General features: G+C 44.4%; 2 protein-coding genes across 2 annotated transcripts in view; both read left to right on the forward strand.

Annotated features, from left to right (window-relative positions):
- ACER3 (alkaline ceramidase 3) overlaps window positions 1-9,085 on the forward strand; it is a 59,897-nt gene extending 50,812 nt beyond the window's left edge. Inside the window, exons 8-11 of the mRNA XM_054083014.1 lie at window positions 263-364; window positions 3,346-3,450; window positions 4,996-5,041; window positions 5,271-9,085. Of these exons, the coding sequence (XP_053938989.1) occupies window positions 263-364; window positions 3,346-3,450; window positions 4,996-5,041; window positions 5,271-5,324 (307 nt within the window). The 3' untranslated portion in view covers window positions 5,325-9,085. The remainder of the gene's footprint in view (window positions 1-262; window positions 365-3,345; window positions 3,451-4,995; window positions 5,042-5,270) is intronic.
- Window positions 9,086-23,873: 14,788 nt separating this feature from the next.
- Window positions 23,874-25,363, forward strand: part of CAPN5 (calpain 5) — a 56,897-nt gene continuing 55,407 nt past the window's right edge. Inside the window, exon 1 of the mRNA XM_054081860.1 lies at window positions 23,874-23,990. The gene's annotated coding sequence lies outside the window, so the exon portion shown is untranslated. The remainder of the gene's footprint in view (window positions 23,991-25,363) is intronic.

Here is a 25,363-nt window from a genome sequence, read left to right on the forward strand (position 1 = left end):
GCAGTATTTAGGGGAACAATTAGAAATACAGAAGTAAAAGCTTTTAAAGACCAGTCTTGGAGAGTGTGAGTTTGAGACAGAAGGCAGGAGGTAAAATACAATACTTAAATATTTGAGGTTTGAAGTTGAAGTTTTTCCTTTTGTAAAAAAAAAACCGAAGTAGTTTATTTGTATGTAATAGTATTCATGCATTTACATAAAAGCTGCCTTTAAAAATTCTTGAACTAAACTTTGCATTATTTCTCCCTGTCTGTCTCTGTAGGGTATATCCATGGCTTAGAGGTCTAGGCTATACATCTTTAACTGTATTTTTAATGGGATTTTTTCTCTGGAATGTGGACAACCTTTTCTGTGATAAATTGAGGTAAGTTCTTACAGTTTGTCCAAATAACTTTTAATAGTCTTTTTGCATAAAACTTCTTTTTTCTGTGGTCTAATATTTAAGTCCATCTTGTGGTGCACTGCCTACCAAGCCATTCGCAAGAGTTTTATTCAGTTTTATCCAGTTTCCTCATGACTAAATTCAGCACTCAACATTTTTTTTCCATGTTTTTTCTAATACATGAGTAGATTTATTTTTAAAAATAATTCATATTGCTCTTTAACTTCAGTGTAAATTGAGAGAAAGTAATGTCACTGATGTAATTTTGAGGATCTGCGTCTTACTAAAGCCTGCTATTCACACTTGATTTCATCTGAATGAGTTTTTTATCCTGCTCGATTTTGGTTTCTACTATTGCCATTTCCTTGGAAAATATCAACAGCAGTAGCTCTACAGGTTAAAGGAATATCTATTGCAATATTCTATCACCAATAAACAACAGCTGTTGGAGCCTCTCAGAAAGAACAGTAACTCTGAGCCAATACACCATGCTTGACTGTCATTATTAATTAGCCTAAAGTCTTTTGGCTTAGCACTTGGCTAGATATCGTATCCGTGCAAGAAAGAACACCAACAGGTTGTTCTCTTTGTGTGTGTTTCTCTGGAACTGAACAGCTGCACCTTTCTTTTGTTTAGTTGTGATGCTTGTATTCTGCCACAGCCTGGAGGGGATGGAAAGCATCACTCTTACAAGACAGGCTGATTGACCTCGGTTTATTTAGCCTGGGAGAGAGAAGACTGAGTGGGATTCTTACCAGTGCTTATAAATATCTAAAGGGGCAGGTGTAAAGAGGGTAGGGCCAGACTTCTCAACAGTGTCCAGAAACAGGACAAGGGGCAATGGGTACAAACTGGAACACAGAAACTTTCACCTGAACATGAAGGAAAACTTCTTTACTGTGGGGGTGACGGAGCACTGGGACAGGCTGCCCGGGGAGAATGTGGGAACTCTTCCCCTGGAGATATTCAAAGCCTGCTGGACATATTCCTGTGCAACCTGCTGTAGGTGAACGTGCTCTAGCAGCGGGGATGGTCTCCAGAGGTCCCTTCCAACCCTGAGCATTCTGTGTGTCTGTGAAAGGTTGATGCCAACATCCAGAAAATCCATTTTTTACTGTCTGATACAACATTACACCACTGAATCTGCAGTGTACAGAATGTCCTAGCAGGTTGCTTTGTCAGGGTCAGACCATAGTGTGCTGTGAAGTTTAGTGTTTTCCATCTGTCCCTTTTAGCTCTGTAGTCCCTGCAGTAGGTTAGGCCAATTGAAAGTTAACTCCAGCAGAGGCTTTTTAGAAACTTTTGAGAAAAAATATAGGTGTACCGAATATGATACATAGTGTCTTATTCCAGAAATGCTTGATACAGATGGGATAGAAAAGTTATTTGCCAACACAAATGATTGGGTATATAGTAACGGGGCAAATATTGGCATCAGGGTTGATTTTTGCAGCTGAATCACATCATTGGTGAGATCTTAACCTACAATTCACTAAGCCTGCCGAGCTGCTGCAGGTCCATGGGACTTTTGAATTTGTTTGTAGAGTCAGATTACACCAGCTGCTGAAGCATTTTTTTTCCATGCTCATTATGTAAAGGAGAAAAAGTTATACTTCCTATAATACTTTTTTTTTTTTTGTTATAATGCTGGAAAAAATAAATATGCTTGTTTACTAACTTTAATCAGATGTCACAAAGGCTTAAATTTCTCCACTTTGGTAACTCAAACCTTTGGGGAGAAAATATATTCCAGTTCCTTGTAGTGTTTTATTCTCTGAAGATTTAACTTGTGAATCATCCGCAAACCTACTCGTTTTGGTTTTAATGCTCAAAATTGTATTTTGGTTTAGATTTTGTTTTCCCATATTTCATTAAATCTAGAGCTTATTTAAAACAAAAAACAAATCTATAGCACTGGTTGGATTCATACACTTTTGAATTTGAGCTTTAAGATTCCTTGCCATCCAAAGGCTCAGAAGCTGTACCGGGGTGACAGTCTGTGTGTTCTGCTATGTCATTCCTTGGCTGACTGAATTGAGGCTCTGTCTTCATATTTGTGACTGAGCAGCTCTGGAAACAAAGCAGTTGCTGAGGGATTAGCGTTTACTCAGGGAAACTGAACACTGTAACATCAAGCAATAAATAAGTGTTACAGAAGCTGCAGACTTTTTTTTCTTAACACCTGCTATCATTGTTTTCCTTTTTTTTTTGTTTAGACTGAATTTGAAATAAAAGTCAAAAAAGATGGGCAGATGCAAACATTTTCTCCACCTTCAACCAAAACAGGCATATCTGGAGGAGCCTAGTGAGCAGGAGAAATCAGGGCAGTGTAGTTCCTTCTCTTTCTTTTTGTATCTCCGTCCCTTAGCTGCTTCAAAAGTAGCTCACACCCTATAACTGCAAAATACATAGCATGTTGATGTACTATTTCAGACCCTTTACCTACATTGCTTCCTCACTGAACACCCATTTTGTCCTGTTTTAGAGTACAACAGAGAAAGGCAATCAGAGCTTCCATGGAGCTGGACAATGGGTGGTGCGATTGCCAAGTGTGAAGTGGTGATGTCTAGAGAATCCCACTTCTTCTCTCAGACTGTAAACTCAGCATTTCATTCTATGGGCAGAAGTTTGCAGGATTTGGGGAATGAGAATGGTGGAACTCATTCGGGACTGTGGGATAATGTAAATATATTCCTGGAATTTGAGTCCAGAAGTAAACTGGTGACTCATTGCATGAAGTGTATGCTTTCTTTAAATGAGTAGGAAAGCTAGTATGCTAATATCTTTCCATACTGGCAGCTTAAGGTGTAACTGCTGTTCCTCACCTGCTGAAAGCCTGACTACATGAAGCCTCACTTGTGAAGCACGTGCCTGAGATAAAAAAAATATTTGTGTTATCTGATGCTGTGACTTGATATTTCTTAGCTTGAAAAAATCTGTTGCATGGTGTTTCTTTCTTACAGAGCACTACGAGAGAAGATGCCTCCTGTTGTGGGAGCTGTGACACAGTTTCATGCATGGTGGCATATTCTCACGGGCCTGGGCTCTTACCTTCATATTCTGCTAAGGTAGGAAGAGTTTTCTAAACTGGTTGTTCACAAAGCAGTCTTAGGAGTTTTCCCAGGTTCAGATTTACTTTGAAATGTTGTATCAGCCATAAGAACAGGAAAATTACTTTATACTAAACTGGTGGGAATTTTTCTTTCCTCTTTGCAACTGGCTAAAAAACTCTAGAAGTAGTTTACATTCTTCGAGATGTAATCATTAATCTTTAAATAGTCACGGTTCTTCAGGAAAATACAATTCAGAAAAAGGTATCCCATAGCAGTTAAACTGCAAAACTATTTGGCAGTATATTGATTTCAAAGTATAAGATAGTAATACCTTTCTCGAGCAGCAGTCCTGGAGTACTTAAACATGTTTAGTTATAGAAGCATAACTGATCTTTCTGATGTTTTTGATAGGCGTTCTTGAAAAATAGAAGGCATACTGCTATAGAGCAGAATGGTGGCGGCTGAAGTGGCTGGAGCACAGCTGTTCCCATAAGTGTAGCATATTAATTTTAGGAGGAGACTTAAATGAGAGCCTAAGTTAGCAAGTCTGCAGCAAGCCGATTTTTGTCTCTGTTTTTGCTCTATGCTACCATCTAGTGGAAACAGGAACAGAAATAGAATTTAATGTGTAACCTGAAGAATTTCTGTAGTTTGTTCATTATGTAATGAATAACGTTTTATCACTTAACAATAACGGAATGCCTATTTAAGAGATACATTCTACGTAGCTGAGAAAACTTGATTACATGTCAATTTTTCTACCTCTAGCATAGTATTCTGCTTATATGTGTGCATATAAAATATGTCATGGTATGTGGAAAACAGCTGCTCCATTTGACTGACAGTTTGTCTTCTACCCTAAACAGCTTGAGGTAATATTTTGAAGAAAATTCCTTAGAGGAAGCAAGCTGACGCAGAAAGCTTGAATAGCATAGGCAAGGGTTTTCCAGTATGCTGCACAGAGAAAATAATTTAGATTTGTGTTCTCTAGCCCTTGGAGAATGAACAGGTGCCTGATTTGTCTGTCTGTCCTACGCCAATGAGCTATGTGCTTTCCCTGCAGTAGTTTCCTTTGTATTTTCCTGGCCACGTAGTGGCATCACCTATGTCAGCTTAAAAAAGTGAGGTCAGAAAACATCTGCTGAAGCGGGGAGGGTATATGAGAACAAAAATAGAATACAGACTCGAGATATGATGCTTCCCTGCCCCTCCTTAACATCTGTTATATTTTGTAGTACACTAATTTCATCCTTCCAAAATAACAGTCTTTAGTCTCTGTCTAGTCTTTTCCATAGTGGAGACAGAATTTACTTCTCCAAGTTTCTCATTCTCCCCACATAAGTGATAGGGTAGATTAGTTTGATTGTAGTCTAGCACAGAGGGATATACCGTAGGCTAACATCTCCTATTTTGCATAAACCTAGGTAGAATGGTTAGCTCTGCAATGACTGATGCAATTATTTTCTAGATGGAAAATTAAACTGGGATTAGTGCATCGTTATTATTTTATATGCTGTTTTATGCATGAAATTTTAAGCGTGCTTTTCTCCCTTTCCTCAGTTTATACACAAGGACGCTTTTCCTGAAGCACAGGCCAAAGGTGAAGGTAAGCAAGTGATTATTTTGTGTACATTAATGCACTGCAGCATTCAGAGATTTTGTGCTTTGAACTTGCATTAGGGCTCACTGATTATGCCTGTTAGGCTACTGTCTTTGATTTCTACTTATAGCCTGAAAAATGCAGTTGAAATGATGGTTAATAGTGTTTGGTTTCTGTTTCAAGGGACATAATATTTCAGGAAATGTTTTCCCTCTTCCTATTTTTCTTTTAACAGTTTGTTTTTGGAATATGGCCTGTTCTTCTTGTGGAGCCACCCAAGAAGCTTTGACTGAGACCTAGGCAGACACATGCGATCATCTAGCCTGGCTGAATAAAGCAATGCAACGGTTACTATGGCTGAAGTGTCAAAATTATGAATCAATTCAAGTACCATTGTTATAAAAGGACTTCACTATGTTACCAGGCCAGCTGGCCAGAACAGAGCAAAGAGTTGACACACTAGGGGAATAATACTTAGCAGAGCTTTATTCTAAGTTGTTACAACAAAGATTAAGACACAATATTTTTATGTATATATTGTATAGCTGATGATACTGAGCTAATATTTCGTGCTGGTCACAGAAAACTAACCATTTTTGAAGTGGATTGCATACATTTTTCATTCAGTTGTTCTTTCTGTGGTTTAAACTAATATTAGTGACTGAATGATAAAACTAGGCCTTTGATGGCCAAGCTAAGCATTTGTGTGGCCTATAGTGAACTGAATGCTTAACCGAAACTACTTTAATCATGCTTTTTCCACAGCCTCCTTAGCAATTTATATTTTAAGCAAAATGGTTGGGATACCTGTGCCATTTAGTTCATTTTGTATCAAACTTCCATTTTGTCTGTATTCCAACTGAGGTACATCATGGAGGATGTTCCAGGATGTGACCGACAGAAGACACTTAAGACGGTGAAGCATTTTTTGGGTTCTTGTCCATGCATAGAAACTGAATTCCTAATTTGTTTGAATAGTGATCCATCAGGAGACTGCAGGGTGACCGTATAAACACAACAAACACTTTTTTTTGTATTTTATAATTATTATTCACATACCTTCTTTTTCTATCCCTAATGACATCTAACTCCTGATGTTGCACTCATATGTGTGCTAGTTCAGCTTTGAATTCATCTCTTTCTCTTACTTTACAAGTCTTAAATATTGGTCTGAGTTTTAGAAGCATCTTCTTATTCAGAAACATTGAAGAAAGACTAAAGAACCAGATTAATGTTGAGGGTACCCCAAAATATATTTATAACCCATAAAAGCAAATCCACTTTGATTGCTTGTTCTTAATCTGTCCATCACACAGTTACTCTGTGGAAAGTTGACCACCTTTTGAAAACCAAACTTTGGGAATTGATGGGGCGAACAAACTCTCTGGTTTCTGCAATTTTTGTCTCCCCAGCTGATCACAGTTAATAAGTAAGCATAAAGAAAACATTTAACTAACAGTTTTTATAAATATACCTCATACTGGAGGCTGTGGTTTTGACTCTTAAGACCGTGAGGCAACTAACAGAGTTTGTCTCTGGACCTCCTAGCTGCCATGCTATGCAATTTTTGTCTATTTTTGATGCTTTGAAGGATTTATCTTTCTTGCCATGAAGAAAAAAAGGAAATTGTTCAGACTGATTGGAAATCCCATTCTGTATTGATTTAGAACGTACTCATAGCAGCAAGGCACGGTAATGTAGCTATAAAGCTGCCTCCAAGATCACAAAAGTCTTGGCTAACGTAAGCTTTCTTGCTCTGATTGCTGAAAAAGTTGGACTGAAATCCATATTCTACAATCAATGCTGACTAAAATGGTCTCTCCCCTTTAATGTATTTTTTCTTTTCTTGTTTGCAACTTAGCTGTATCCTCCATGTCCACCAGCAGCATTTCTATTGACCTGGATCTCTAAATAAAGCTGTAGCTTTTGTTGTGTGACTGACCTTCAGCTCTTGAGATCAAATAGACCCAACCTGAGGGCTAAAAAGAGATACTTAACCTCCAGTGAGATCAAAGCACGTGCTGATGGCAGTGCATTTCAGGCGGTTATCAGCAGACCACTATAGAGATTCTCAAATAAAAATTTTAAAACAGATATGTTGTCAGTAGGCTCCAGTTCCATAGAGAAGGCCAACTTCTGTGTTGGGCAATTGGAGTGAACTTCAGGCTGAAAGATGTTGGAATAACTAGCATAGTGGTAGGAAAATGCTGTCTTGGATCAAGTGTCTTTAATTATCCAGAAAGCGTATTTTTTTGTAAGGAGATTTAAGAACTGTTTTTCAAATGTAGCTTAAAAATAAGTGCCTGCCTGTTTACTTCCAGGCTCTCTCAAGCATGCTTCTGTACACTGTGTCCAGTTTTCTTATTTCTATGTTTACATGTTTTCATAAGTTAGGGACAGAGTCCTGTAATAGGAGCAGTGCAGCAACAAGACCTGTCAACTTCTGACATCTAGGTATGGTATTATTTTTAAGAAAACGAACAAAACATTTATTTTAGTGGCCTTAGTTTTGTTAATGGAGGATCTGAGGTCTCTGTTTGGTTTCCCAGTAATTGCAGGAACCAGAGTGTACTGAAAACCACTTCCTTGTTGATAAAGCATCTCTACAGTGGTAAATTTTAAAGACATATGTTGATGTTCCTACGTGTTTGCAGCTAGGAAGTCTGTTTCTTTTCAGATTGTATTGAATTAAATTGTCCAGATTTTTTAAAAAAACTTGGAAAAGCTCATTGTAACTTTATGCTGCTGTTAGATTTTCATTCACCTATCATTTGTCACTAATGTTTTTTATCTTTAAAAAAAAATTATGCATATAGGTTTCTTCATTCTAAATGGCCAAAACCATGCGCATCTCTACCACCCTTCCAGCAGCCTTTCTTTCAGGTTATGTTAGACCCTGAAGAATGTAATTTACATGTGTGTCCTGAGCATAAATCTAAATTTATGGGTGCTTTGATTTCACTGCCTTACTGATTTTGTGAGTGATATTGAAAATGGCAAGCCAGTTTTAATTGTCACTGAAATTCAGACTGCCTTTTCTAGTGCCTGGAAAGATACACATCCTTTGTGATGTGTTAAATGTCTGTTAAATTGCTTTTTATTTATATCACCCTTATTACATGCTGACTTTTTTTCTACAAACCTTACAGCAGCATATCCCAAACTTTTCTTGCACTACATTTTATAAGATGGATCATTTTTGATCCTGTTTTTTGAGTAGAATTCAGACAGCAGCTGCTTTAAAGGGAGTTCTGGAAGTAGTGGGTGTCTTTTAATGTGAATCCTACAGGATATATTGAACAGACTTAATAGCGATGAACTCTTATTATATAACATCTGTGAAGAACCAGGAAATCTAGAGCCCTGGAAAATAAAAGCTGATGTTTAATAGAGATGGGCTTTCACACTGCTCATAGGAAATCCTGTACCAAAATGTTTTCTAAATTAAAGCCTTGGTAAGTTGCTGCAGAAGAATTTTTGTTGTTTATACTGTTGTTCCCTGGATTTTGGAAGGGAGAGTTTAAAGCAGCATAAACAGTAGTTAATCCTTAGGCTGAAAAGGAACTACTTTTTCTCTTGATCTTCCACACTGATGTTGACTACTTAATGTTGACTCATGAACTCAGCTTAATGCACTGATGATGTTTACTGTCTTAGCAAATAACATCTGTCCACCTGTAATGGACATGAAATACCCCACATGTTATGTGACCAAACTTGCTAACATTGATACTGTTAATTCCAGTATAATTTTTCTTTCTCTGAAATTCAGTATATTGTTGCAGATAACTACACTGTGACAGATGAATAGCAGTTGACCTGTAAAACACAGCTGCATTGAGCAACATTGACAGTTTTGATATACTGAACTGATTCTTTATACCAAACCAGCTGGTAACTAACACTAGGCTTATATGTATCAGCATATCTTGTTTTGCAAAGCACAGTAGCTTTGAAACATTTTATGTGTTTCATTTGTTATGCTGCAGTCAAGCACTAATTTGTGTCTTTATAGTTCAAATTATTAAAGAATTTTGTTTTAAATATAAATTTTCCCAGGTGTTTCTTGGCTTTTGTGTTGCACAGGGCTGGCCGGGTTCTCTTGATTCTTTTCATTAGGCGGGTGGTTGTGTAGAATAGCAGAATCTGTACAGCCTGTATTGATAGAGAAGTTACCTGCCTGCAGCTATGACAGTCCATGGTAGCAGCACAAGGTTTGGTCTTCTTGGCTTTTTGCCTGCAGCTGTCCAGCAAACAGAAAAGCATTTTAAAACTGAAGTGTTAATTGCATTCATTTTGAACTCCAGAGCGTGGCTGTGGTGTTCCCTGGTCTTTACTTCCTCGTGGTGGGCCCTTTGAGTGCTACAGTTTGCTCGGATGTATAGCACTGGCTGCAAAATAGTGCAAGATCTTCTCTCCTTCAAAGGCCTTCCCCAGTGCACAGCAATTGGAAGGGAATTCAGGTGCCTGACGTGGGTGGGAGAGGAAAAGGCAGGAGTCAGGTGAACATGCTGTCAGCTTGGAGCATGCAGTTTGCGCACCCTTTGCCTCATCCTTTTCTTACAATAAGACAGGATAATCTCTGCAGGGCAGAACCTCTCCAGGCAGAAATCAGGGACCAGTAAGTCTCATCACACCCCAGCAGCCAGCATCAGCTAGTGACCATGGGGTGTTTCCCTTGCTTTTGGCACTTCTCCCAGATCCTACTCAGTGACCTCATTTTGTTCCTGCTCATGTCTGTTGGAGTTCTGTCTCTGCAAGGACAACCTTGAACTAAATATTTGGGGGCCTCATAGCCAGTGGTGTAAATGTCTGGGGGAACAAGTGCGAACTCCCCTTGGTGCTTGTTCGGAGGTGGCACACAGAATCACATCCAGACTCTGCCAACAAACATTGCCTGGATGCTAGGCTGGGTGAAATCCAGCTTTGCATTTTGAGCTTGCGGCTAGCCTAGAATTGAGTAATACTTGGAAATTTCCCTGAGGATAAAAAACAGTGTGGTTCTGTCAAAGACCTCCTCCCAACCAGAAAATTCAATTTTGAGCTTGGCAATTCTCTTTCAAGACTGCAAATTTATTTGCAGCTTTATTAATTTCCCATTCCCTCTCCTGCTCCCTCCACCTCCCATGCTTTATTCAGCCTGTTCAGAGGCTAAAGCTAAAACTCTGTATTTGCAAGACTTTAATTCCAGCTGCTTTAACAGAGACCTGGCTGTGCTCGGTGCTGTACCCACAGGGGAGATACTTGCTGCCGGTTCGGCAGAGTTGCTGGCGATCCAGCCTGGATGTTTGGTGCTACGTGCACAGGAGTGGTGGACATCATTAATGGAGTCACTAATGGAGCTATGATAAATCTGTCTTCTTTGTGGGTCAGTGGGTGACTCCTTTTTCCTGTGAATGTACTCAGGCAGCCCAAGTGATCTTGGATTGGCTCTTACCCAGAGGGATCAAGGATTCAACATGCTTCTGTTGAACATGCTTACATTATCTTCCTGGCCTTATCGAAAACAAGACTTGAAGTGGCTGGAGGTGAGATTGGTGATTTGGTGCTACCCAGGAAAGCTCTGTGTCCTCAAAGAACATCTTCAGGGCCATCTTCCCCATGTCTGCCTCCCCAAACAGCCCATTCTCCAACAGCTAAGACAGGGCAAACTTTTGTTGCCTGAAAAAGTAGGTCCAACACCAGGTTGGGGTTCAGCAGGGCTCCTCTGACAGGTCTCCGTGAGGACAAGACAGACAACTCCACCGTGGTTGTGCTGGCATGGGAGGGAGGATCAACAGAGGAAGGACAAGAACAAATGTCTGGATTTAGCCTCAGATGCCAAAGAGCCTGAGAGGGGATAACGTGGTAAGACCTGGAGCTCAAAGAGTCTCCCTGCACCCTGAGCAGAAATAGAGCTGGGATCATGTCCTTATTCACCTTGTGTGTGTGAGGGACCCTCTTTGCCAACATGGAACTAATGTTGTGTGGAGCATCCTGTATGATGGGGAAAACATCCCAACCTGCAAGCAGAAACTGCATCCTGACTCCTAAATTCCTTAGCAAGATGAGATACCCCCAAGCTGCTACCTCACTTTGCCCACATGCAACACCCAAGGGTCTCAATGCATGACACTTGCCAGCTGCTATAGCAATCCAAATAGCCAGTGAAAAATGTCCAACCTCATTAATCTCCTTCACTGAGACTGACTTTGTAATTTGCATGCAAGAGGCACGCTCTAACTTAATGAAATTAGCAATAACTAATGGCACTGACAAGCACAGAGAGCCAGCACAGGGAGAAGCCGGAGCTTGGTGTGTGCAGCTCCTGTGGGCTGCGCACCCACAGCACAGCATCCAGTGACACCTTGAGACATCGAGGGCTCTGACTCAGTGGTTTCTCATCACTGAGATCAGGTAGGTGAATGCTAATGAATAACAGCTTGCATGATCCCACAGAAATTGAATTAATTGAGTTATTCTGCTGATGTAAACTGATGTCAAACTCTTAATATTTATAGGCTGGACGAGCATCAGAGCTGCAGAGATTTATCTGGATGCCTAACCTTAGCACGGCTTTTTCCTTATAGCTGATGTGTTGACTCACACTGTATTTGTTAGAATATTGCAGTATTATAGAAGCCTGCGGATATGTCCATCTTCCTCAGGTAAGAGGAGTGATGAACAGGACAGCAAAAACCACTTTGCACCCAGGCTGACCTGTTCAGGCACTTGAGTCATTGCTTAACAGGATTTTATTTGTTTGAAGTCCAAGGGTTTGGGGCTTTCTTCTCTCTCTCTTTTTATTTTTTTTTCCTTCTATTTGTTTTTTTCTGTAACTTTCTGGTCTTTTAACATCCCACCTTGGCTGGAATGGAAACAAGTGCTAGTTAGGAGATGAAAAACAGCAACAAACCTGTAAGCAACATCAAAACAGAGCTGTTACAGGAGTATTTTTATACAGGTTATCTGAAAAGCAAAATCCAGCTGTGTTTTCTTGCTGTTGGCATTAACTGAAGGAAGAAGGCTGATCAACATGGACTTCTTCTGAAGATCTCTCTGCTAGTTCCCCCTGAATTTGACAGTTTGCTATCAATTTGGTTTGCAGCCAATGTGCTCCCATGTGTCCCTCTGGAGCATTTGTGTCTCTTCAGTAATACCCAGGACATCTGGTACTCAGTGAGTTTCTCTATAAACTCACATCTCACGGTGTTCATGTTCAGGATGGAGTCAAAGCCCTTTTTCCCATATCACGGTCTGTTACACCCCAGCAGACCCCTTCCTCTCTAGGCATCACAGGGCACATCAGCAGCCCTATATCAGGTTTGTGTAACCAACACACCGCAACAACCCCAGCCCAAACCCACAATGAGATCTTAGCATGGATCAATGTTTAAATACCACTTTAGACATACCTTTTTTAAAGATAGAACCCCAAATCAACATCAGAACTTGGCCATTCTGACCTTAAGTAGATTTGACCATGCTAGACAGAGTGGTGAAGGCAATTACCTCCAGCAAGGGTGATGATGAGTATGTGGAGAAGAAACATCCTCAGATGGGGAGATAATCGTTCTGCAGCCTTCAATTCCAAATGAAACCTGTGTCTTCCTGAATCGTTGCCAGCTTGGCTATTTCTGCTTGGATAAGGGAAAAAGAACAAAATGGGAAAAACATGCACTGCACTGACAGCTAAGCTATATTTTAATTATAAATATATATATGTATAGTCTGATAATATCAAAGATGACCCTGCAGCTTGAATTTGGGACTCAGCAAATTAGGGAGAGCAGGAGTCTCCAGTGTTATTCATTAAGATGACAGTTGTAATTCTCATGCATCGATCCCAGAAAGAAACATCTATCCATATGAGCTGTGAAGGTATGGTCCATGTCAGTGTGAAGACTAAAACCCTACTGCACTTGCATTAAAGGCCTCGTTTCTCTTTTTTCTTGTCTTGGCCAGTGAAGGTAGCCCACCTAGTTCTTCACGAGTAATTTCTGTAATCACCTGTGCTGACCTAGGTAGCAGGCCATGGGATTTCCCCTGGTGGAGCCTCATTTGACCACAACAATCAGTGAGTACAACTGGAGCAATACCTCCTTGACTTGGGTGTCCAGAGGAAGAGATGATGCCCCGTGTCCTGCACTGATTAACTCACCTTCTCCCAGATAAAAACTGGTATGTAGCTATGTGGTAGTGGAGGCCATACTCAAAAGCACAGACCTGCTTGTGCCTGGGAGTCACCCCGTTTCCCCTTGCTAACGGGGGGACTGGGTGAGCCTGTAAAGGCCAGCACAATGCTCTGTTTCCCACAACCTGCACCTCCACGGCTGCCATCTGCTAGCACAGAGCAGTCCTTCCAAGATGTTTGAACCCTCCGGGGTCAGGGAGACTACAGTCTCCCCTGCCTGCTAGACTTGATAAGTTCTTCCTAATATCTAAATTAGATGCAGGCCTAGTCCCCCCTCTGGCCTTTTCCTGTCTTCAGTGCTGAAAGGGAAACTGATTTTTCCGACGGCATTAAGGAACACCCTTTCTGGCAAAGACATTTCGTTGGTTGGTTGTATCATTAGACTTACTAAAATACACGTGCAAAGAGGAAACAATCTGGATGCTTTGGGATGGATTTATATCCTTGAGCAGTGCCATTTCCCAGCCTCATACATGGGCATTGGTCTTTCTGTGCTATAAGATGACTGCTAGATCTGTATTTTTTCTCTTTTTTTTTTTTTTTTCCCCTTTAAAACACAGGAATGCTCATATGAGACAGTGTCATCACCCCAGCAATCCTTCAAGCAAGATGAAAGGCTCCCAAAGGAAGTAGCACCCAAAAAGGCATCCCAAGGCCATCCCACTGGCCCCATGCAGCAGCGAATATTTCCTTCCCCAGCCCAGACCAGCTGAGATCCCCTGAAAGTACCATGGTAAGACCAGGAGCTGGATTTAGGCTGCAAACACCCATCCAGGTGAAACAAGAGGCTCCACTGAGAATTTAAAGCAAAGCTAATAATTTGTCTTCATTTTTCCTTACCAAATGTTTTGCACAATCCACTTGTTTGCTAATTAATGCAGCCCTTTTTTCACAACTGGCAAATAAGTGAGATCACTTGTGTTATTGAAAAATAAGGAAGACCTCAGATTGTAAGGAGGACTGTATAATTATCTAACTGGCTGATGTTCCCTATTGCCACACTATGATACTAATTATTTTCCTGCTGATTCATAGGGAAGATAGCCAAGCTGTGACTCAGCCCAGCTACTTCTTGCAACACCTGTCTTTTCCCTAGAACTCCTCTCAAATTCCAGCCAGGTCTGGCAGTGCTTTGTTAATGAGATTAAGCGTAATTACAACACGAGCTGGTAGGGTTGCAGAGTCAGGACAGAATTGGAGTAACTGCTCTTCCTTCCATGTTGCAGAACACCAAATGCTAACTGTAAGCTGAATATACTTTTCTCGTAATGATAGACTAATGTTTGTTTTTTTGCAGGATCAGAGAGTTCTTGGTTCCTTCTCTGTCGCTGTGCTATGTGTGTTGGACTGCACAATGCCGTGTTCTTTAAAAAGAAACACCGAGAATCTGAAAAAAGCCTAAATTCTTGACTTGTGTACACTGCCCAGCAGCCACGACATGCATCCTTGTGTGAGCAAAAGTAGATATGACATGGATTTAATGAGGCAACAGCTTCTTGGCAGCACCACAGGTCTGCTCAGAAAGTGTATTGTTTTTCATTTACTTGACTAATGCAGTTATGTTGTGCAAAAGATGGGAAAGCTATCTGGAGGGCTAAGTAAATGAGGTTTCAAAAAGACCCATAGCTAATTCAGCAGGGTTTGCTGAAGCTTAGGTGGGCCTTGGGCATATTGTAGTTTTGGGGTTGGTTGAGAAGCCTCCCCAGGAGCCCTCTTAAGTTTTAGGGGTCCTCATCACCATGTATACTGTGCCTGAGACTGCACTGGCTACACAGAGCATTTAAAATTAGTGTCATGTTCTCCTTTCAATTTCTGATTGAAACATCCCTGTTCTCTAAAAACTTGGGAAAAAGGGGAATCAAGGGTACACAAAATACTGTTGGTATTGTCATCTCTATTACTGTTGTGAGGGGACTGCTTACACAATACAGGTGGTAAACAACAGTTTTATCAGCAGTGCTGGATCGTTTCTGCTTTTCCCAGTACATGATAAAAAGGTGTGTCCAGAGCTCTTAAAACAATGGTTAAGTCCATTTCACACACAAACCGGCAGTAATGAGAAACTACTGAGTCAAAGATCTCTTTGAAAAAAGTACATTTGGGAACATGTCCTTCTCCTATACACTCATTTTGGCTACAGTACAGTATTTTTCCCTGAAATATAAAACCTGCAGAGGAGGAAGGGGCAGAAGTCAATTGCTAAACACTGCAAAGAAAGAGGATTATTTCTGAGCACGCATTGAGGGGGTTGTACCCAAGTCAAGGCTCTAGTGGACTCCCAAATACAGCAGCTGAATTACAGTTCAGGGGTTATCTAACCCGGGATGCTGAGCAGTGCCTTGCTGCTGGGGTTTACACGTAGAATTACATCTGTGTTGTTTTTTCCCACACCCTTGGCTCCACCTTTCCAGCCAATCTGTGCTGCAGCAAATAAATCTTAGTTGTGCTAATGGTTTTATGCTTGCCTAGTGTTTGAAACTAAGCCCAGATGAAGCTGAGATGTAGAGGTGACCTCTCTAATTAATACTCAGGCAACATCCCTGAGCTATGTAATCGTAGACAGTCCAGGAGCAGAGGTTGGAATTGGCTTCCTTACTAAGTGCAGGAGTCGGCACAAGTGCTGGAGTCACTGCACACTGATGTTGAGGTTGAGGTTAGGCTGATAAGCAATGCATAGAAGGAAATACCCGAGGAAGGAGCCTCACACACAGGTGCTATAGATGTTCCTTGCTGAAGGAGAGTAGGTCATAGAGTGAAAATATCTGCCTCAGAAGTGGCGGGAAGATTCACACGACGAGTTATCATGAGGTGACAGTGATGGAAACAGGTGCATAGTTTCCAGTGCAGGGGCATGAAGAGAATGTTGAGACACATGGCCACCATGGCAAATTATCCTCAACCTTTCAAAACTTCCATTTCCTTGAAATGCAAAGGATGTGAGTAGCCAACCTACAGGTCCTGGTAGGTGTTAGAGGTAGCTTAATCTGAAATATATTCCACAACATAAATAAATTGTTACTCATCTTACTTTCTTGTCTTGTAGGAAATCATCTGAGTCATCTTTGGCCCTGCTGTCTTCTGGGAGCTTTGGTCTAAAGATGTGGTAGCAAGAACTTGATCAAGGGTGTTTTCCATGAGGTCCAGTATTTGCCTGCTCCTCCTCTCTGGAGCTGGCCACTCCAAAAGCCAAGGAGGGCTGTCCAAAAATGACATCTGAGGACCACTGTCTGGAAAGACAAAGCTTCTTCTGACACAGGAACCAGGCAGTGTGTTAATGTATCTACACATTATAAATGGGCAGTATTTTTAGGCTATTAGGAAACAAAGAGAAACTCAAAACACAGCAGAGTTTTCTAAGATTTGCTTAGAAAAAAGAAGTCCTGCCTTTCTGTGAGTCTTTCAGAAACAAGACACTGTTCTGCACAGTAAGCATGACTGGAAGCAAGGGGAAGCTGTTATCAAGCAGAACTTGGGCTCAGTTACAGCAGTGTAAATCCAAAGTCATTCCACCGATCTCAGCGTTGATTTAGACTTGTAAAGCCAAGATCAGAATTTGTCCTGTTATCACAACAAGCTGCTTATCTGCAAGAAGAGCTGTGTGGAAGAGCCTTGATGTGCAGCTGTGCCTTGCCTGCCTCTGTATGCTCTTGGGAGCTGCTAGAAATGGGAGATTCAGATGTCTCTCTGCTGGGAGCTGAAGGCAGAGATGGTGACAGAAGGGGTGAAAAAACCTGTATTTTACTTTTGATCTCTGGGGCAAAGAAGAGAATCAGCAGGAAAATTGCCTAAAAGCCCTTGGCAGGACTATTTGGAGTGAGCATTTGTTAGGGCAGCTTTTGACCTGTGATAAATAAAGAGCAGCTGAGAAGGCAGCAGTGCCATTTGCTCCTTTCCTTCCTCTCTGCTCCAGGGAATGTGGGATTGCAGGCAACTTCTTTGTTTTCCAAATCGTCTGGCTTCTCCCTGTGGAAAACCCCATGGAAAAATCAAGGTCATCAACTGAACTCCTATAACACTGTCTGCTTCCAAGCACAAGCCGCATCCCGGCCAAGGCAGCTGAGCCCTGGCCTCTTCTAGCTGGGTGGTCGTGTCTGAGTGATGACCAAAGTCCTGGGGGGGGGGCGTTCATGTCCAGGAGAGGGTATTGACTTCCAAGCACTCCAGTGCTGCTTGTGCCACGAGAAACCCTGATGAGGTGGGAGCTCTTGGTGAGCACCTTTATCTGCTGGTGTCTCAGGGCTTTGGCCAAGGGCAGCACCCATGGGTCATTACTGAATGACCTGACTGGCCCTTGCATCCCATCATTGGAGTTTCAAGAAATGTTTTGTCCTTTTCATTTGAGGAGAAACATAAGGAGCATGTTGCTGGGAGTTTTCAGCTCCTTGTTTCCTATATTAAACCAGCAAAATGATGGATGGCAGGTAAGATGAAGGTTTACCATTGGCTGTTACTCAGTTCTCTGCTATTCCTAGGATCATCAGCTTATGTCTGGAAGCCTTAAATTTGAGAGTTTCTTTTCTCTGTTGGGAATAGGGGTTCAGGCTCTTTGAAAGCCCAGGAATAGAGGGGCCATGTCATTGTGGCCCTGGAGCTCAAAGGAATCATGGTGGGTTAGGAGGGTTGGAAATGCTAATATCTGCATCCTCCATGTACCCTTTAGGTGGCATCTCCCCATTTTGGACAACAGCTCAGCTGTTCAGCCACCTGGCTGCAAACCCAGCTGGGGTTTAGCCAGGATGCCTGCCCCATCCTCATCCCCTTCAGTGCAGACTACCCTGATGTGCTGGAGGGCTGGGCTGGCACATTTGAGTTTAATATTGCAGCGTAACCCTAGACCAAGCCTTTCAACCCCATCTTTTTTTTCAGCACTTGGGTATTTTCCTCTGAAGTTGCTTATTCATAAGTAGGCGAATACTCAGGAGAGCAGATCAATGCAGGCTAGGAAAGCTGTTAGGGTAAGCCTAGCTCTCCTCTATTTACACACTGCTGAGCAAAAGGCTGCTCAAATGGCCAAGGGACTGGGAACCTGAGCCACGTTTCCTAAATGCTCTAGGAGCTCCGTGCTGCCCGAGCTTGATTTGTGATACCTCAGTTACCTTCTGCAAATATAATCATAGATAAACTTTCCTCTGCTGATTTACCTTGCTACTTTTTCAGGGGAAGGCCAACTCCTCAGCATCTCCCTCGGTCACAGCTCCCACATTGATCTTAGCTGCAACATCAACTCTCTCCGTTGGTATAAACCCTACTGTCATGTTTTCATTCCTCTTCAAGCAAGCTTCTTGCTGATTGACTTTTGTTCTTGCTCAATAGCAGCTGGCCCATTAAAAACCTGCCTGATTTGTGATGGTGCAGGAGTAAGTGCTGATACAGACAATTAAGTGGAGAATTTAATGCTATAGATTTCCCAGCAGAGTTATCAATTAGCGTGAACTGCTTGCCAGTCAGCTGCTGTATGGATCATGGCACAAGCGCATTCCAAACTGTGGCTGATGCATCCACCAGAGCAGCAAGACAGAGGGTAGGTTTCAAGAGGGCTTTGGCTTCCACTTCTCATTTTATGAATAAATAGAGGAGAAATGGGCCTGTTGATAATGAAAGGTTATAACATGGACCTTTGGATGGAAAGCAGCCTTTTGGCCAGGTATTGCTACGATTAAAGACCCAGCTGCAATGGTCATGCTGCTGACCTATGGGAGGTCATGCAGTAAGCTACAAGGTGTGGATTTTTTGGCTCCTAGCGAGTCCAGGTCATACCTGCCCAGTTTAGTAACTGATTTTCCTACTTGAAGTGGCCCATGGTGGAGAATAATGGAAGGGGAGGAGATGCCTGATCTTAGGGAGCTCTTAAAATCAGAGGAAAAGGATATTGCAAGGTCTAATTGCTGTTAAGAAGATGCTGGTCAAGTTCAAATGGGAAACAAAATACAAGTATTAACAGAAAGGATATGCAGCTACTGGACCATCTGCCAAGAGAGGTGGCAAAATCTCAGGTAAACACTTGTCTGTATGTGCAACTAAAATATCTCAAGTGCCCTCTGAGACCTCCACCCCTGCCAAGTACCTCCACAGCTGCTGCCCAGACATCTTTGTGGAAGGAGCATCACCAAGTTCACCCCCAGGATGGACTTTGTAAGGGGGAACTGCCTGGTCCATGCCTCAAGGGGCTACACAGGGTCTCTGTGTGCATCACAATTCTGCTTTTCACTACCCTTAACTTCTCCATCGTGGTCAAGGACAGCAATTTGGCTTCTTATCCAAGAGCAGCATCCAAGAGCTGCCAAAAAACAAGAGGAGTTGCTATAGCTTTGCTTTTTGTTACCAACTGCTGGTCCTTTGGTCACAATGACCCCCGTAAATAAAACAGCTAATTAATGCCCTTCTCCGTCCACTAGTGATTGGCTATGACCTTGAACGACCTTGCTTAAATTAACTTTCTCAACCAGCTATTTTTGACAGCGAATAATTTAACATCCTTGTGACCCCAGTCTTGTCTCTCTCCTGCCAACTGGCTCTGCAGTTTAAATGAACAGCAATAAATAAATACATATCTGCAGAGGGACCTAAATGACTCCCATTACTGGAGCATCTGAAGGCCTGCTTAAATAAATCAAGTGAGTAGGAGATTATGCTGCAATCATGTGGAGAGGGAGAGGAAAGAATACATTACTGGTATTCCAGAGTCTGCAACCAGGGCAAACAACTTTGTACAAATTCAGAAAAATTAGGTTTAATTCAAGTGCAAATGGATGACCAGAGGAGACATAGTGGGCTTATTTCTTGGTACATTCAAAGAGGAGCAGAAGACTGCAACCTGATGAGATCAACAGTGCTCACACCGCTCTCACTAGGCAGCTCCTGCATTGGGAATAGGGCCATTGAAGGTCTCTCCCTGCATCTCCATGGCATGAAGATATGGGGACCAGCCGCCCACCTGCAATAATTTTCTCACCTTTCCCCCCCAAATATCCCCTCAAACGGGAAGAGCTGACCGTAGAGGAACAGGGGAGGCAGGAGTGGGCAGTTCTTCACCTCCCATGAGCCTGGGCAGGCAGACCCTCACCTTGGGGGTCCCCTGCATGAGCAAGAACAAAGTATTCCTGTCAGGGAGGAAAACCTCACTAAAACCTACATCTACTTTGAAAGCCTGGGAGGAATAATGAAATTCCATTTGCTGGCGGAATCACTGGCTGCAATTTTCCTCCTCTACTTTGCCTTTTACCTTATTCCTACTTATTTTCAGGGTCCAGTTTTAAAGCGTTGCTATTTCTTCTTTCCCCCCGTACAGCCCTCTCGTCACCCCAGTGGCCGCGGCCTCATTTGCATCATGCTGAGGAGCAACGAAGCGTTGTTATAAATTGTATTTACATAATTTTCCTTCCCCCACTGAGGCTGAAATCGAAAATGCAACTAAGTTAATCGGCAAAATCTGGGCCTGCAATGAGAGCAAGCTTCTGCTCCACATCCCTCTGGGGAGGTGGAAATGGCTGGGGACCTGCTCGCTGTCTTAATTCAACAGAGGAGCTTTTCCCTAATGGTTTCCAGCTTTTCCCTAATGCTTCCAGCCCATTAACAAAATAAAAGCCAGGCTCTCATGGCTGATTCTGATTCATCTCAAGGGTAAGCCCATTTTCTATTATTATTTTTTTTTTTTAGTTTTTCCTTCCTCCTCTTTTTCATCCCTTCACCCAGCATTTCCCAGTGTCACCCATTGCCCCTGTGGATGACTCCACATGAGCCCCAGTTCCCACGCCCCAGCAGCAAGATGCTCCCCCTTAGAAGCTTTGGGGTCAAAGAGGTGAAATGGTGCAATAGAAATTTACCTCCATTGCTGTTGAAGCAAGCCCACGTCAGCTAACTGGGCAGGAGGTATCTGTACTGGTGGAAGGAATGATGGATGATAATATTAATTAAATCTGATGGAGGATATCCCCGTTTAAGCACACTGCAAATCCAAGGGGGTCTATGCTCTCCCTGCCCTCTCTCCTTGCCCTCCCAGGGGGCAGCAGAGGCCATCCCCATTTATTCTTGCTCTTTACAAACATTCAGAAAGATGGGCCTTGTCCTACACCACGCCACCCCACACACACACCCCATGCCCCCCTCTTTTTGGTCTTTGGCATTTGCTGCTGCAGTTTCCCACCATGGTTAGGGTGATGGTTCAGTACTACGCACAGCTGGGCTCTGGACCTAACATGGGGTCCTAAATATTGGGTCCTAAAATCCTGTGGGGTTTAGAGTTCTTTTCCTTGGCTATTTTTGATGAAGGGAGAGAAATGGGGTACATTAAATGGGACCCTTGCACTGACCTGGTTTTGAGCACAACCAGATCACAACATCCCCAAGATCCATGGGGGAGAGGGGAAAACAAGGAAAGGGAAGGAAAACATCAGAAAATGGCTTTTGCTGCCGAAGAAAGCATTCATGGAACTACAGATGTTTGGCTTTCCTATTCTTCCAGCGAACAAATTAATTAAAATAATTTTAACATAAATATTGCATGAATTGATTAATCAGTGAAATTATCATGAAATGGGAAAATATCAATAACCTTAATATGAAAAGTCCAGAAGTGTTTCAGGTAATAAGAAACTTGATGAAATTGCTGACCCTAGAAGTTGAATCATCCGTGTGATTCATGATGACCATGTACAGCTGCAGGTGACATCTCAGTGGGACCAGGAGCTTGTGCCAGGCCAACACTGTTCCAAGTATGGCCTCCTTTCTAATTTTATCACCAAAATTTCACTGCATTACTGCAAAAGTGGCAGGCAGATGTCTTTAAGCGTTCACTCAGTCGCTGGCAGGCAGCAGCAAACCCTTAGTTCTTTTGTTGTCTTTTAGAAGATTCTAATAACCTGTAATTTTGAATGTGAAAAGGTTATTCCCATCATTTACAAGTTTTCTTTAATTGTTCTCCTTGTGCTATATCTTTTTGGCCTAATTTACAATAAACCCTGAATACAACAAGTAATTGCTGTGTGTAAAGTCAGAGCTTCAGATCAGTTGCCCATGACAGAGGGTCTGTAAAACCCCACCAGTTCTTCCTGCCATGGGGGATGCACTTTCAAGTGCACCATGTTTATTTTTCCCTTCTTGCGTGTGTATTTGTGTGCTGGGAATGTTATTTTTTCTACTATGGGGACACGTCTGGGCTGGGCACGTCAGCCCAATTGCTAACCCCGTGACACTGCATGTCCACCTCCATTGATGTGCAAGGGGGGCAAGCGCCCACCTAGCCTTTGAATTCCTTCCCCAGTGCCTAAGTTTCCCTCTTGCAAAACAGAAAAGGAGAATAACCTTGATCTTGAGTCAGAAAACATGTCTTCTTCAACCCCAGTGATCCCGCCTCACATCATTTCTGACTGGAGTATGTCCCCTTTGCACCCAAATCCTGTGATTCCTGATGGCTTTTGCACCCTCCATGAAGGATGTCCAAACACACCCTGGCTGCCTGGTGCCTGGGTGGCCCAGGCGTGCAGTGCCCAGCTGGTGTTGGCGCACAGTACTCCACTCTGCCCACCTCCCAGTCCTGGTACTAGATCCCAGGCAGAACCAGTGGGACCTTGTCCAGTATCCAGTGCTGCTCCCAGTGGCTGGTGCCCATGCCCAGGTGATCCAGGCACTGGTCCCAGTTCCCAGTACCCAGCTGGTGGTGCCGGGGACTGGGCAGCCTCAGTTCCTCATCCCAGTTCCCTATTAGGTGGTGCCAACCCCTGTTTCCCAGATGATCCCAGGCCTCGGTGCCTGGGCAATGCTGGTCCCAGACCCTGGTTTCCCAGTGGGGCTCCCAGTTCACCAGACTGGTCCCCAGTTCCAGACACAGGTCCTGGACCAACACTAACTGGTGCTGCTCCCATCTCCCACTGCGAGGCTGTGCCAGTCCCAGTCCCCAGCAGTGCGGAGTGCTGGTTCCTGGTGCTGGTCTCAGCGATGGGTCCCCGTCCCAGTGCCAATCCCAGTGCTGGTCCCGCTGCTGGTCCCAGTGCCAGGTCCAGATCCCAGTGCCAGTCTCAGTGATGGGTCCTAGTCGCCAATGCCAGGCCCTGGTCCCAGTGCTGGTCGTGGTCTCAGTGATGGGTTGCAGTTCCCAGTGCTGGTCTGAGTGATGGGTCCCGGTTCCCAGTGCCGGGCCCTGGTCCCAGTGCTGGTCCTTGTGCCTGGTGCTGGTCTCAGTGATGGGTCACAGTTCTCGGTGCCGGTCTCAGTGATGGGTCACGGGTCCCAGTGATGGGCCCTGGTCTCAGTGCTGGTCCTGGTGCCCAATGCCGGTCCCAGCGCTGGTCCCAGTGCCAGGTCCCAGTCCCACTGCCCGTCCAGGTCCCAGTGCCGGTTTCAGTGACGGGTCCCGGTTCCCAGTGCCAGGCCCTGGTCTCAGCGCTGGTCCTGGTCTCAGTGATGGGTCGCAGTTCCCAGTGCCGGGCCCTGGTCTCAGCGCTGGTCCTGGTGCCCAATGCCGGTCCCAGTGCCAGGTCCCGATTCCCTGTGCCTGTGCCGGTCCCGTGGTGGGTCCCGGGTCCCAGTGCCGGTCCCAGTGCCGTGTCCCGGGTCCCAGTGCCGCTCTCAGTGATGGGTCCCAGTTCCCACTGCCGGGTGCCTGGCCCGGTCCCGCGTCTCCGCTCCCGGTCCCTCCCGGCCCGGTCCCGCGGCAGCGCAGGCGCGGCTCTGGGCGCCGGGCGGTGGGCGCTGCCCTCCCCGTCGGGGCGGTGCTTGCGGGAGGCGAAGCGCTGCGGGCGGCGGCGGCGGCGAGAGCGGCACCGGCATCGGCACCGGCCCCGGCAGGTAAGCAAACCCCGGCCCCGGGGAGGGGGTCGGCTCGTCCCTGCGCCCCCGCCCCGCTCCCTCCGCGGCTCCGCTCCCGCCCCGGGGGATGCTCGGGGCACCTGTGGCTTTGGGGGTCGGGGGGGCTGCAAAAGCTCGAAGCGGGGAGCTGCCCCTTCCCCTCCGCTGCCCGGCCCCGAGCGCCTTGCTGCCCCTTCGTGAGCGCTGCAGCGGGTGGGGTAGTTCTGGGGGATGCTGGAAGCCGGCGTGCTCCGGGCTGGCGCATCCGAAAGTCGCAGCTTGCACCGTTAAAGCTCTCCAACTGGTCCCAGTCTGGGTCGTTTCTGCTGGCGGAGCCGAGCTGGGCAGAAACTTTTGAGCAGCGAGGCCTCGGCGCTGGCTGGAGAGCAGGATTTTGTATTGGGGGGGGGGGGGGGGGAAATGAGAGGTTTTAGTAGTGTTCTTTGTTCCATTTTTGGGGGTAGAGGAAACGCAAGAGCTTTTTAATAAGTTGCCTAGAAAGTTAAGGTGAGAGAGAGCTCCTGCCCCAGGGCTGGCCAGGTTGCTGCTGGGATGCAGGATACTGATATCTTTTCAGGTTTCCAGGCAGGGATATGAATCTGAATTTCCTGTATCCTGGGGGTGGGAGACACCATCCCTTTCTTCCTGCCCTGAAAATGTTCCCTTGGACCTGAGAAACTAATCTGGTGCTTTCTAGTGGAGGGTGTCCCATCAGAATTGGCTCCGGTCCGCCCTCGTCACTCAGGCTGCTCACCTGGCCCTGCAGATCCACCCACGTGTGATGCTTGGGTTTATTACCAGCTATTTATTACCAATTAACATTACATTTCTGCCTGGATGCTGCGTTAGCTCTAAGCTTGGTGGGAAGTGCAGGCAGATATAGCAAATGGAGACAAAAGCAGGGCAGCAACTGCACAGGTAGTGGAGGAAGCTGTTAAAGCCTCAGCTGCTTTTCTTGCTGCATCCAGCAAGGACCATGCTGCAGACTTTCCCTGGGGAGTCTTATCATCTCCATCCACTCTCACATCTTAGGGAGGTTCAGATCCCTCTCCCAGGCTCAGCCTGGTGCCCAGATGTGCTGAACTGGTGTTATACTGGAGTGGAGAGCAACACAGGGTCCCTCCAGCTGTATCTCCCACCCCACACTCTGCACATGGGTAGTGGGTAGCCCAAAAGAGATGCAGAGAGCCTGTCTAGCCATGCTGCTTGGGATAGCAGTGAATCGAGGAGGCGTAAGCTTACGGATGCAGGCGAGAACAAGTATCACCTGTTGGGAGCATCCCTGGGGCTGCAAGAACTGGGGAGGGGGAAAGGCAGTAGAGACAGGAGTGGATGGAGGAGCTGAGGCCTGATTAGGTGCTCGTCATTTAGCT

Source organism: Cuculus canorus, chromosome 1 (genome assembly GCF_017976375.1).
Source record: "Cuculus canorus isolate bCucCan1 chromosome 1, bCucCan1.pri, whole genome shotgun sequence".
NCBI lineage: Eukaryota > Metazoa > Chordata > Aves > Cuculiformes > Cuculidae > Cuculus > Cuculus canorus.